Source organism: Lagopus muta, chromosome 5 (genome assembly GCF_023343835.1).
Source record: "Lagopus muta isolate bLagMut1 chromosome 5, bLagMut1 primary, whole genome shotgun sequence".
In the NCBI taxonomy this organism is placed as follows: domain Eukaryota; kingdom Metazoa; phylum Chordata; class Aves; order Galliformes; family Phasianidae; genus Lagopus; species Lagopus muta.
In genome coordinates, this window is record NC_064437.1 from 17,893,898 (window position 1) to 17,905,891 (window position 11,994).

Sequence of the window (11,994 nt, forward strand, 5' to 3'; positions counted from 1 at the left end):
ATATAAAGCCAGATTAGACTCAGCTACATGAGTGCACCGTACAGAATTAATACTGTGTGATAAATAAAACTAGCCTTATGCTTTCTTGCAAGAAGGAAGAATGTGTTTATATCTACAGTCAGAAAATAATTCTTACCCTTCATATTATTGATGGTGAGATGTGTTTTCTATGGAACTACCTGTTGGGTCTGAGGCACTTTTATACTGACTTGGCCATCTTCAGATGTCAGTCCTGAATCAGGTATTGTGTATAAGGAACGAGGGAACATAGTGGCTACGTATCAACAAGTACTGCAGATTTATGGAAATGGGTCTACAGAGTGGAATAGTGATTGCTCAGAAACTGATGTTCACATGACTCAGGAAGTTAGATCTGATCCAATGAATCCAAATGTCAGTTTACTATGGGAAGGCAACCCTAGAGAACGTGCTGAAATTTAATGTTATCTGAACAGCATCCAATTTATTGCCTCTGAGTACTCTTCCTGATGCAATCAAAATTGCAGCAACTAGAAACTATCAGGAATATTGTGTCAAAGTTGCGCTCCTGATCCAGACTACAATGTATAGATGTTCCCAGTACCTCAGCAGGGAAAAGTGGCTTATGTGTACTTAATATAGAGCTTAGATCTCCCCGGAATGTATGTTGCAGTCTATCTCAGAATGTTGTCTCTTAGTATCTTCTTTACAGTGCAATTGGAAAGCCATTTTGCAGACTAAGGATTCCTTATTAAGTATACATTATTGATAAGCGCTTAGCATGATGTACTAGCCACAAAACTGTCTCATTCCTTAGTGAGCTTAATAGATCTTGTGGAAAAGCAGCAGTACTCAAAATACAACTCTGCAAGAATGGATATTAAAAGATTTTTGCGAGTATGTTGTTCTTTAGCACGTTCACTAATTTTAAACTGAAAGGCATAAGCTACCTATCTTCCAGTCAGATTCTTTGAAGGAAAATAACTGATTTTTTTCAAAGGGACTGTGGAGGCAGCCATTCTGGTGGATAGGGGCACATAAAATTCTAGATGTATTAGAAAGATGTATGTACTACTGTCCTTCAAGAAGCCTTCCTTCAAAAAACTTCTGTTATGGAAAAATAACTGATTTATTTTTCTCAGGACACATCTTATTCTGGAGGAAGCCGTTACAGTAGCTATGTAAGTAATCGTTTTGAAAGAAGAGCCAGCTTGCCATTTTGAAGAAGTTTTGGTTTTGATGTGGGAACTTTGTTTGAAGAACAAAAACTCAGTTAATGAAATTTGTCATTGAGTTTGATATGCCAAATAGTTGCCTTTATTTTTGTGGAACTTGCCTACTGTAGCTAATACAAAAAAAAAAAACAGATGTGGTAAATAATGAATGGAAATACAGCATTTTAGATCTCAAGTCAACTTTCTTTCATTAAGAAAAAGAAAAGATAAATCCATTCTTCCCTCTTCAAGGAGATTTCTTGCTGTCTGACGTGTCAATAAAATTACTTGATTTGATTTTCAGAGATCCCTTAATTAGCCAACCCTTTCTGGCTAACTTTGGCCTTGACATCCAGGTTTCCAAATAAATCAATGCCACTCTCCCAGAAGTGAGCAAAGACAGACCTTGAAGGAATGCTGCTTTATCCCACGGCCTCCAAATTTAACTGTCCCAACAAGTCACACAAAGCAGTAGTTTTCATTGCCTTCTGCTTAGACAAAATTGAAATATTTACCATGAAATATCTGGATTCTAATATTTTACAGGATTCCACCTCGCCATCTTACAACCGTCAGAATGAACGGGTAAGCACTTCTTCATGTTACTGTGTTCTCTGCCCCAATGCTTTTAAGGACTGACAAATACTGGCCACTTCAATTACAACTTGTGTGGAAGCTGATATGGCAGCTTTCAGTGTAGGGTAGAAAGTCCTCACGCTAAGGCACAGAGGGAATGAGACTATGGCTGAAGTGTTTGAGTACCGTGAAGAATCCTAACTGATGGCTAAAGAGTACTACTTGAATTTCTGACTCAAAATTACAAGCACAGTGACATGGAAGAGGTGAGGATAATACTGAGCTTGATAATTAGCAGTGACATATGGTGATTTACCAGAAATAAAGAATTTGATTCGTGGAAAAAAAGCATGAAAAACAGAAAACAACCCATGTCAAGGCAAAAAGGCTTTGTTTGTGGAGCCATGCTATTCGGCTTGGTGGTAAAGAAACTTGATTTAGGCTGAATAATATTTTGTTTTACTCTACACTATCTGCAGGTAGAATTTCATTTGGATATGTGATTTTTCTCCAGTAGATTATCTTTCATCAGGTTAGCACTTGCCTCAGAGGTATGTAGGGGCATGTGCTAGATTATGCGCAAATAATTTTTTGTTGTTTCTCTTTGAGAGAAACGGGGAATCTGGAGCAGCAAGGTAGAAGGTAACTTTCATCATGATATTTACAAAGACAGTGAAGTCTCCTTATTATAGCTGGGTAGCAATAGATCAAGTGCTGTCAGGATTACAATGACATCGTATTGTATAGTTATCAAGAAAAACAGAAGCTCTTAAAATACAAGAGTAACAAACAGTATGAGTTGGCAATTCAATTCCTGAAGTGATAGCATGAGCCTTGAAATCTAGTAATTAAAGTATGCTGAAAGTCTTGCTAGTTGTCTTCACTCTTATCTTGCTATCTTGCTCCTGTTGAGAATCATGTTTTAATTTAAGAAATCCTACAGCAGATAACTCCATGTCTTTGGCATTTTTTTACAGGAGTCATATTCTTCTGGAGCTAGTCAATATGGTGGACAAGTAAGCTCTTACTTTCAATATTTCTGTATGATGTGTATTTTACCAATATTTTATTCTTATGGAGTAAAACATTATCAAGATAAATATCTCAGTTTAGTGTTGGGAAGGCCTTATAGTGATGTATTCTCTGTAGTGTATTCAAGACAAAATGCGAAGTTTATTCTGTGAAGATTACAAAAAAAAAACCCACAATGAAATAACAAAATACTGATATTTTTGCTTCTGATATCCATCAATCATCTATGCCATGTGAAACAGAAAAAAAAGATTTTTAATATTTTTCCAGGGATCACCATCTTATGGAAGCAGCCATTATGGTGGACAAGTAAGCATTAATAGTCCCCTTAAATATTTTTTACCTATGCATAACTTCAGTGCATTGATTGTCTACCCACCTGTCTACCTTAACTTAATGTAAGTTAGTCTTAAGTAAACCATTATTTTAGCATTGTGGTTGCTACCATGATGAAACAAAATAAGCTTAGATTAAGATATTTAAGATTAAGAAGGAATAGAGAGTAAATCATGTGGTTGACTCAGTTGGCTCCTGACACTTGCAGAACTAGGTCACAAAATTGTGTGTGAATACATTCCTTGGAGTAATGTGTCACATCTCTCTGAAATAAGTTAGTACTTCATGAGGCTGATGAAAAACATTTAAAGCCTCACGATATGGATGAAAAGAAGTTTCAGTTTCTTTTTTGTTGATGTTCAGGGTTCACCTTACTCAGGAGGCAGCCAGTATGGAGGACGGGTGAGAAAAAGTACAAAAACTGTGATGGGCCAGTACTTCCATTGTGTCACCTTAAATACACTTTTAGCCTTGTTCTACCTTCTGACTTACTCTCCTCATTCTAGAACCTACTTGTCTTCTGCTACTGTCGTGGTTCCTTAGCTCTCTAATAGTAAGGAGCAGCTGGAAGTGGGTTATATTTCTCCTCTACCTCAACCAATGAAATGCCTCACTTCTCTCAGAGCTGAGAGAGAGCTGGCATCAGAGAAGTGATGTGCCTCAGGAAGGGAACAGAGGGGCAGGCTGTGTTGTTAAGGGAAGGTGGTCTATGCTCTTACGGGGTGAAAGAGGATTGAGAGGGATCCTAGTGTTGTCTTGTGGTGTAGCCTTTCTTATACAGCAAGATCCTCATCAAACTGGCACTTGGCTTCTGCAAATATTTCTTGTCAGATTTATTGGAAAGGGAATTAGAAGTTAAAAATTTTCAGCCAAGTAATTTCCCTCAAAATGCAACTATGTATAGAATAATAATAGCTCATGGTCACCTGTGCTATCAGTGTTATAGGAGATTCATACATTACAGACAGACCCTAATTGACATAGGACCCAAAAAATAATAATATGATTGCTTTTCTATAATTTTTCATTGTACAACAGAGAAAGAAAGTAGCCTTTCTTTCAAAAATTCTCAAAGAGCCCTTTTGATAGAAATAATTGGTTTCTTTGTGTCAGGGTCCATCTTCCTCAGGTGGCAGCCAGTATGGAGGACAGGTGAGAACTGTTTTTCCTACATGTGGATTGTTGTTCAGTTGTTCATCTTTCTCTCTTCTTTTCTGTGGAAAAACAAGGTCCTTTGTAAAGGCTTGGCTTAAAGCAAGGCACTGTTCAGGCAGAATGGGTGAATGTGACACCTTCTGTGACAGCCCATGCAGGAAAATGAAACACACAAATCTGCCCTGAGCAGTGAGTCACTTGCAGATGGGCCATGCACAGTTGCCTGAAGCTGCCTTTAATTTAAACTTTCTTGTCCTATTTTAAACTGTGTAGCAATTTTAAACAATAAGTCAATATTTTAAAATAGCTTTAAAGAAAGAATTCTTATTCCAGTAGTATTTAAATCCACAGAGAACAAATAAAATTGCATTTTTCAATAACAGGCTATACATTTAAGAACATGCAATAAATACTAATGCTTTCCTGTTTCTTTATGGTTTGGCTCCAACAGGAACTGTCTATTGCAATAGACAGTGTAGCAGACAAGTAAAACTTATACCTTCATAGTATTTGCAATTTGGTAAACAGTTCAGTAAGAAAACTGACTGTTCTGTACTTCTTTTTGAGCGGGGAAGTAAAACAACATTCTGAGACAAAGTAGCTTTAAGCCAAATTAATTAAGGATTGTGAAGAATAGATCTGTGTGAAATGTGATGATATGAGAGAATGCTTTAAGGGTCTGCTTTGCTGCATTGGAAATGCTTCCTTAAGCTGATTTGTTCAAATGATAATTTTTTATTACAGTTTTTAAACAGAAGTGATTTAAAAGATGAAGGACCAGTTACGATAAGTGAGAATGTTATTCAGTAACACAGAAATAATTTGTTTCTTTTTTTATTTTAATTCCAGGGCTCACCTTCAAGAGGCAGCCAATCTGGTGGACAGGTATGCTTTATGTTCTCAACACCATTCAGCCCTGCTAGTATTACAGGCACTCTCAGTTTACCTTCTGTAGCTTTGCTTCACAAGAAGTGCTTTTCCTCACTGCTTGTCCTTCTTGCCCACAGCCTAAGTAGTATGCTGTTCTCTTCTGACATGTCACTCAGAGATCCCAGAGGCTCAGAGTAGCCATCTGTCTGAATGTCAGTTGTCTTTATCTTCATGCCCTCTTCATCCATGTTGCATTTGAGACACCGAATGGCAAACCTCAGCCATGTCTTGTTTTTATCAGATTAGAGCATCTTGCAGGCCTCCACTGAAAGTAATCCTTAGTGTTTTCCATAACATCTGTAGCATGTATGAGTACTGCATGTATTCCAGCTACTTTAGCTTCCTTTAGGGGAGGGAAACAACAAATTATTTTTCTGTAGTGCTGCTCAGAATTTTTTTACTCACAATTTTGGTGTGATTTTTATTATAAACTTAAGTAACAACTTGGACTAAATTAAAACAAGCAAACAAAAAACTATCAATTAGCAAGCGCACAGTTTGCCTGAAGGGACAATAGAAAGAAAAAGAAGCTAATTTTCAGAGGGTGTAGTGTGAGTCTGTTTTAAGTTAATTTTCTTGCAATAGCAAAATAAGTGTTTGACTTAATTCAGAATCTTCTTACGTTCATATAATTTCTAGAAAATAAGTTTGTTTGTTTTGTATGTAATACAGGGCGGATGTCATTGTCCTGATGGGAGCCCGGTAAGTATTCTTTGTCTTTCTATAACTTTCAGAGTAATGTGTAACTAGGAAGTTCCCAAGGAACCACCTTTCTCCAATTAACTTTTTCCAGGAATTTATGCAAGTGCAACCTGTTTAAAAAATTAGAGATATTGTCCTGTTTCTGTTCACTTAGTAGGTGGAAATTGGACTAGATGGCTTTCAGAGATCCCTTCCAACTCAGAGGATGCTATGATTCTGTATTTGTCATACTTTTGTAAATATTAAAAAATAAAACAACATACCTGCCTTGTTGAAATTTTCAGTTATCTTTTGTCAAAATTTATTCCCTTTCTCAGATTATGAAATCAAGCAAGAACATGCCATGATTATACCACCGAGTATTAGAATTGTTGAAAACAGCACATAAACTGTCAGCTTATTTCTTTTTGCAAGCAATATGAGAGAATAAGGACTAGCTGACATGAAATCCTTTACTTGTTTGATCAGCAAAGTAGAAAAGTATGCTAGTAACCAGTGCAAATAACTTCCTCGGTGTGCTAGGTCAAGATGTTCTCCTATGGTTTTACTCTACCTGAAACTGATTTTTTAATGAAGTAACTATTGCTATTTTTTGTTAAATACAGGGCTCTTTTGGAGGAAGCAACTACCATGGTGGACAGGTAAGTAAGCATTTTTTTGTTTGTTTGTTTCTCACTGATACAGATTAGATAAGTAAGTGTGGCTCAGTTTTGCAATGTTTTCCCAGAAGCAATTGAATACTGAGCTTAGTCACAGAAATAGGAACAGTGCTTTCCATAAAGTGTATCTGGCTTTTTATTAAATCAGTCCCTTTACATTTCTGTTATATTTTTTAATAAATATCTGTTGACTTGATTGAAAACAAAATTTTAGTAGTAGGCAAAACTGTAGTTTTAGAAGCCTGCTTACTTTGAAAAAGTAATTGAAATAATATTTCACAGGGTTCATCTCTTTGCATAAACTACTAATATGGTGTGTTGATTAAAGAGCTATTTGCCCCTCCGTTAATGACTATGTAATGTTCTTCTGGTTAATTGGTGCTGTAAATATTTGTTAGATTAGGTTTAACTTTTTGGTGCCAGGTAGTATTAAAAAGAAAAAAAAAAAAAAAAAAAGGCCTAACAAAAGGTGTGAGTTTCACTTTTCTTTTACAGGGTTCTTCTTATTCTGGAAGCAATCAGTATGGAGGACAGGCAAGCAACTCCTCTTTCAAAATGTTCTTCCTACCTGTTACTTATTAAATGAAAAATATTATGCTGTGCATTTAACTGCCAGAAAGTTTTTCAGTCAGTCATTTTATGCTCACTAGGTGTCTGAAAGCAGGGACTGTTAGTAACAAACATGAAATGGTGCTGATAAACTTTAATGAAAAGTAACTCTATAAATTGCAATTTCAGTTGTTTAACTCTGGAGTGCTACTTTAAGTGATAATTTAAATACCCATTTTCATGTTTCATTTTCACATGGCTATAGCACCAAATTCAAAAGCTATTTTCTGTGTTATTTTTCAATTGTATTAATTAGTAATAATTTTTGCATTTGTTTAGATTTAATACACAGAAATATGATGCAAAACAGACCAATATATGTTGCTTTAAAAATAGAAATTTGTGTGTGTTCCCCATAATAATAATACTTTGCTCATCTTCAGCTGCAATTCAAATCTCTTACTGTAAGCATCTCCTTATATATCTTTTGTGGCTTAGTAGTTTGTCACAGAATGAGAAGTTTTACTGCCCCAAATAGGCATCCATTATATTTGTTAGCTACCTAATAAGAAATTGGAATATATTTTCCATTGATACTACTGTGATTCCAAAGTTTCATCCAATTATACTAAAAAATAGTCCAATTTCATTTTTCTTCTTCATTGCTAATTCGAAATAATTAGGAAAAAAATCCACACAAAGTTCTCTGAATGCACACCTCACCTAGGAGAGATTCACAGATAAAATAGAATTTCTCTTCCCTTGCAAAGAACCATCCAGAAGGATGTTTTATGTCCAGATATTTCTCAAAGACTACTCTTAGCAGATCTTTGTGATTGCCAAATCTACTACTTTCAGCTGTTCAGCAATATAGAAGAATTATGTCAGAAGTGATTCATTGCATCTTCTTAGATTAATACACTTTCCACATTCCTGCTGTTATCTCAGTCACAAGGTCTTTCTGTGATGTTTCATTCTGTGCAGCAGAAAAGAGTAACCATTGTTATTCTGCAAATACTTAAGTTTCCTCTGGTTTTGTGTTTTCTTTTTCTTCTCTTCTTAATAGGGATCTTCTTACTCAGGAAGCAGCCAGTATGGTGGGCAGGTAAGTGAGTTCTCTTCCCATCACTCCTAATGCTTTTTGTTTACTGTCTGAGTCAGTTATTTGATGCTGAAATCTGTATTCATTTTCCTGAGCCTTTGAGGTAAATGGATATTAAAAATTTGATTAAAGTAGTTTAAGCAAGTTGAATAAAGTAATTGGTTAGAATCAATTGATTGCTCCTCTGTGTAAAGCATTTCTTTCAAGCAGTGTTTCAAAACACTGCTTTCTTGATTCAGAATTATATATTGCTGTTGTTTTGATGTGTAGTGGATGGCTGTAGCTTTAAGTATCCCAATCACATTTTGTTCAAACAGCAGTCAAATTAGTTTGTGCTAAGTATGGCACATGTCTGAATGGCCTGAAGATAGTGATAAAATGTTTTGGATTCTAATAAAAGGTGTTTTATTTTTTTCTTACAGGGCTCATCATATTCTGGAGGCCGACAACATGGTAAACCAGTAAGTAAAAACTTGTCAAGTTTGCCTTATATTTTTCTCAAAAGAAAAGTATTTAGTCATCATTTTACTCTGTAAGTGGACTTCTTCTGTCATTCTCTAAATTTCTTTTTTAGTAATTACAGAATGAGATCTTTAGTTTTAATAAGACACTTCTTCAGAACAGTTATTTCTGTTTAAATTCAGCAATCTTTGAATTCACTCAGTAAACTTTGTGTTCACTTTTTCCATTATTTCATATGCATTTGTCTGTGAGTATTCTTGCCTTTCTTGGGAAAAAGTATTTTCTTTTTGAATGTCATAATAGTTGCTACTTTATTACATGTATATTCATATTTTCATTTTAAGCTTTTCAACCACTTAATTTAGATCTTGTCATTGTGTGGTAGGAGATGCAAAGAGTTAGTTTTTCTTATAGAAAGTAAGATACATCCACCTGTTGGTTAACATGGGGACACAATGGCTACATTTTATTCCACCTGAATCACAAAGGGGAGACATCTTGTGTACCATATTAGATGGCATTTCTTACAAGTCAGTGGTTGTGAGATTTTGTGTTGGCAGTTTTATTCAAATAAGCAGAACTGCTTCACCAGAAAACTTGTTAAGACCCTTGCAGAATATCTAGCTTTTCAGTGTTCACTTTTTTTTTTCCAGTTAGATTCCTTCTTAAAGCTTTCTTCAAGCAGAACTGGAGCACAATGCTAATGTTAAATGCCTGAGAAAACCAGATAATAAATTAAAATTGGAAAATATTGTTTAATCTTGAACCTTAGGATGAAGATGTTTTCATTCTTCCCTCTAGCAAAGATATCTCTGTACTTGTTTGAATAAATTTGATTGGATAATTTTATTACAAGTGATATATTTCAATATTAGGGTAACTATTTCAGTTTCAAATTGTGTAGTTCAGCCAGAATGATGCATTGCTTTGCAAATCCTCTGAAACTGCTAATAGAATTAAAAACAGGGTAGCTGTACTTATATGATACCATTCACTTGAAAAAAGCTGCAAGGAAAAATGTAAAATGAAAATCAGTAACAAAACTAGGGCATTTTCAAGGCTAATGTGTGTTCTTCAAACACAGCTCATGAGGAGTCTATTACAATAGAACTAAATGGCTCATTATTATTACTTTACAGGGATTCTCAGGAAGCACTTATTCTGGAAAGCAGGTAAGAAAGCTTTCATCACAGCGTTTTCTTCTTTTCTTGGTAAACAAAGAACCTAATAGATAGATGGTTCATAGAGCAATTTATGAGTGCTTTGGTATGCAGATAACATCGTATATTAGCTCCTACTGGATTAAACAATATTTAAACAAGCTGCTGTGAAAAATATGGCCTTAACTTGGGAAAACTATTTGAGTATCCATTATATTCTAAGTCTGAATCTGTCTTGCTTTACATTGTGATTTGTGGTCCCATTACATTTTGCTGGCCTCCAATTTTAAATTCCTGTTCTCTAAGTAGATTTTGTAGGCCCTGCTCTGTTAATCCTTCACTGTTGTTTTTATTTTATTTTTTTAATAAACCAGATTCTTGAGTCTTGCAATGACATTTCACTTATTCCTCCCCCGCACTTTGTAATTTCAAGTATAAGACAGGATGAAGAGAATGTGTAACTACAGTGTGTACTTTACCTGTCTAAACCTACTGCCTTCTTAAACAGCTTAAACTATGCTCTGGGTTAAGTTGTTAAAATTTTATTGATTATGGACAAAACTGTGTCTTCAGAAACACAGAGTGGTAATGCTTCTAGATTTCCTTACTTGTTATTTGTTTGTTTGCAGCAACCACCTTCCTCAGGGGGTAGTCAAGTGGTAAGCTTTTTCTGCTGGTGTCTTCATACTTGTATTGTAGAAAGATTAAGTATTGTTTATATTTGTGAAGTATCTGTCAAATTTCCTGTATGTGAGTAAGTATTTTAGAATATGTGAGCATGTGGGAGGGCTGCTCCAAAAGTAGTGCCTCCTATTTAATTATGTTGGCCCTTGATGTTGGAGGCAGTGTTGGTGGTATGGCAGTAGAGGGTTGAACCTTCCCAAAAATATTCTGTCACACTTTATTGCCATGTTACAGATGGCAGCAGAGGGACAGCCTGACAGAATGGTGTCTGCCATGGAAGTACATAGGAAACAAAAGTGAATTTCTCCATGAGGAAAAAATGGCACACACAAACAATTGTTGACACTTGCTGAACATTCATTGAGACTTTTATTGTTGACTTTTATTGTCAGAAGTATCTATGTAATAGAAGGGTGTAACAAGATTTTTTAAAAACCGACTTGTTTTTAGTAATAGTAATGAGTAGATTTGTTTTGAATTTGGCTTATCGTGCTTGTTCTCTGCTTTTATAGAGCTCTGCTGGGAAACACTCCAGTCCCCAACTCCTGCTGTTGTTTAGCATTTTGAGTGCCTTCGCACTCTCTGCTGTAACATCAAAGTGGTCTATCTGAACATCAGAAGATGTGCTCGACATCCTGGACGTGGATTATATGCAGTAATATTAGATTAATTACTTAATGTCAGGGGAAAAAAAAACCACAAAAACAACACCATGCAGTCAAACTGTCAGATGTTACTTGGGCTATCATGTTCCATGTCTGGTTACTATGTCATATCTTTCATTAGTTTCTTTGGGTTTAGTCATTAGTAGATATCATTACTTTTGTCAGTGTTCTAAGCACCATTTTAAGAGAGCGTATTGTACCCTAGCTATATGATTTCATTAAATTATTTTTATGTCCAGTGGAAAATGTGATGAACACCTACCTGAAAACTGATTAGTGTGAGAAACAGTTGTTTAGAAAATACTTGGTTAGTAACCAACACAGAATGTCAGACAAATGGTTTTATTTGCAAAACTTAATTTGAGCACTGTCACTGCCCCTTGCTGCATACAATAAAGATGACCTCTAACTTCTCGTGAGCAATCCTACATGGGATGGCAAAAAGGATGCTAAAATAATATCATACTGTCGGCTTTAGTGGAATGTAAACAAATTCATACCCAACATGGAGGTTGCACAGCAAAAAAAAAGCCTCAATACGATCTTCACCATTTGGTTGTCAGTTGTTTCTTTGGTCTACGCACTAACGTTCTTTTAATTTAAGCGTCTGCTCTGAACCGGCATTGCACTTCTTTAATAAAGCGATGCTGGCTTTCACACGAACCCCCCGCGTCCCTCGCAGCTGCAGCGGCGCCCACGCAAAGGACCCTCGGCGGAAGCGCTCCCGTGCGTTCCGATCCGCGTTGCTAGGTGGCCGCTGCGCTGGCGGCGGGCCGCGAAGGGCGGCTG

The 11,994-nt window shown here is 36.0% G+C and overlaps 1 protein-coding gene across 22 annotated transcripts in view; it reads left to right on the top strand.

The window, feature by feature from the left end:
• LOC125692836 (hornerin-like) overlaps nucleotides 1–11,919 on the top strand; it is a 76,621-nt gene extending 64,702 nt beyond the window's left edge. For 11 of the 22 annotated variants that reach the window (XM_048943845.1, XM_048943852.1, XM_048943851.1 and 8 more), the window contains 15 exons: nucleotides 1,122–1,160; nucleotides 1,740–1,778; nucleotides 2,747–2,785; nucleotides 3,072–3,110; nucleotides 3,501–3,539; nucleotides 4,251–4,289; nucleotides 5,142–5,177; nucleotides 5,895–5,924; nucleotides 6,530–6,565; nucleotides 7,079–7,117; nucleotides 8,199–8,237; nucleotides 8,657–8,695; nucleotides 9,836–9,868; nucleotides 10,486–10,515; nucleotides 11,053–11,918. In XM_048943845.1, coding sequence (XP_048799802.1) covers nucleotides 1,122–1,160; nucleotides 1,740–1,778; nucleotides 2,747–2,785; nucleotides 3,072–3,110; nucleotides 3,501–3,539; nucleotides 4,251–4,289; nucleotides 5,142–5,177; nucleotides 5,895–5,924; nucleotides 6,530–6,565; nucleotides 7,079–7,117; nucleotides 8,199–8,237; nucleotides 8,657–8,695; nucleotides 9,836–9,868; nucleotides 10,486–10,515; nucleotides 11,053–11,151 — 615 coding nt within the window. In that variant the 3' untranslated portion in view covers nucleotides 11,152–11,918. Of the gene's footprint in view, nucleotides 1–1,121; nucleotides 1,161–1,739; nucleotides 1,779–2,746; nucleotides 2,786–3,071; nucleotides 3,111–3,500; nucleotides 3,540–4,250; nucleotides 4,290–5,141; nucleotides 5,178–5,894; nucleotides 5,925–6,529; nucleotides 6,566–7,078; nucleotides 7,118–8,198; nucleotides 8,238–8,656; nucleotides 8,696–9,835; nucleotides 9,869–10,485; nucleotides 10,516–11,052 lie in introns of all 22 variants that reach the window. The other 11 variants (XM_048943853.1, XM_048943857.1, XM_048943858.1 and 8 more) reach the window with 5 other exon arrangements.
• The last annotated feature ends 75 nt before the right edge of the window (nucleotides 11,920–11,994 follow it).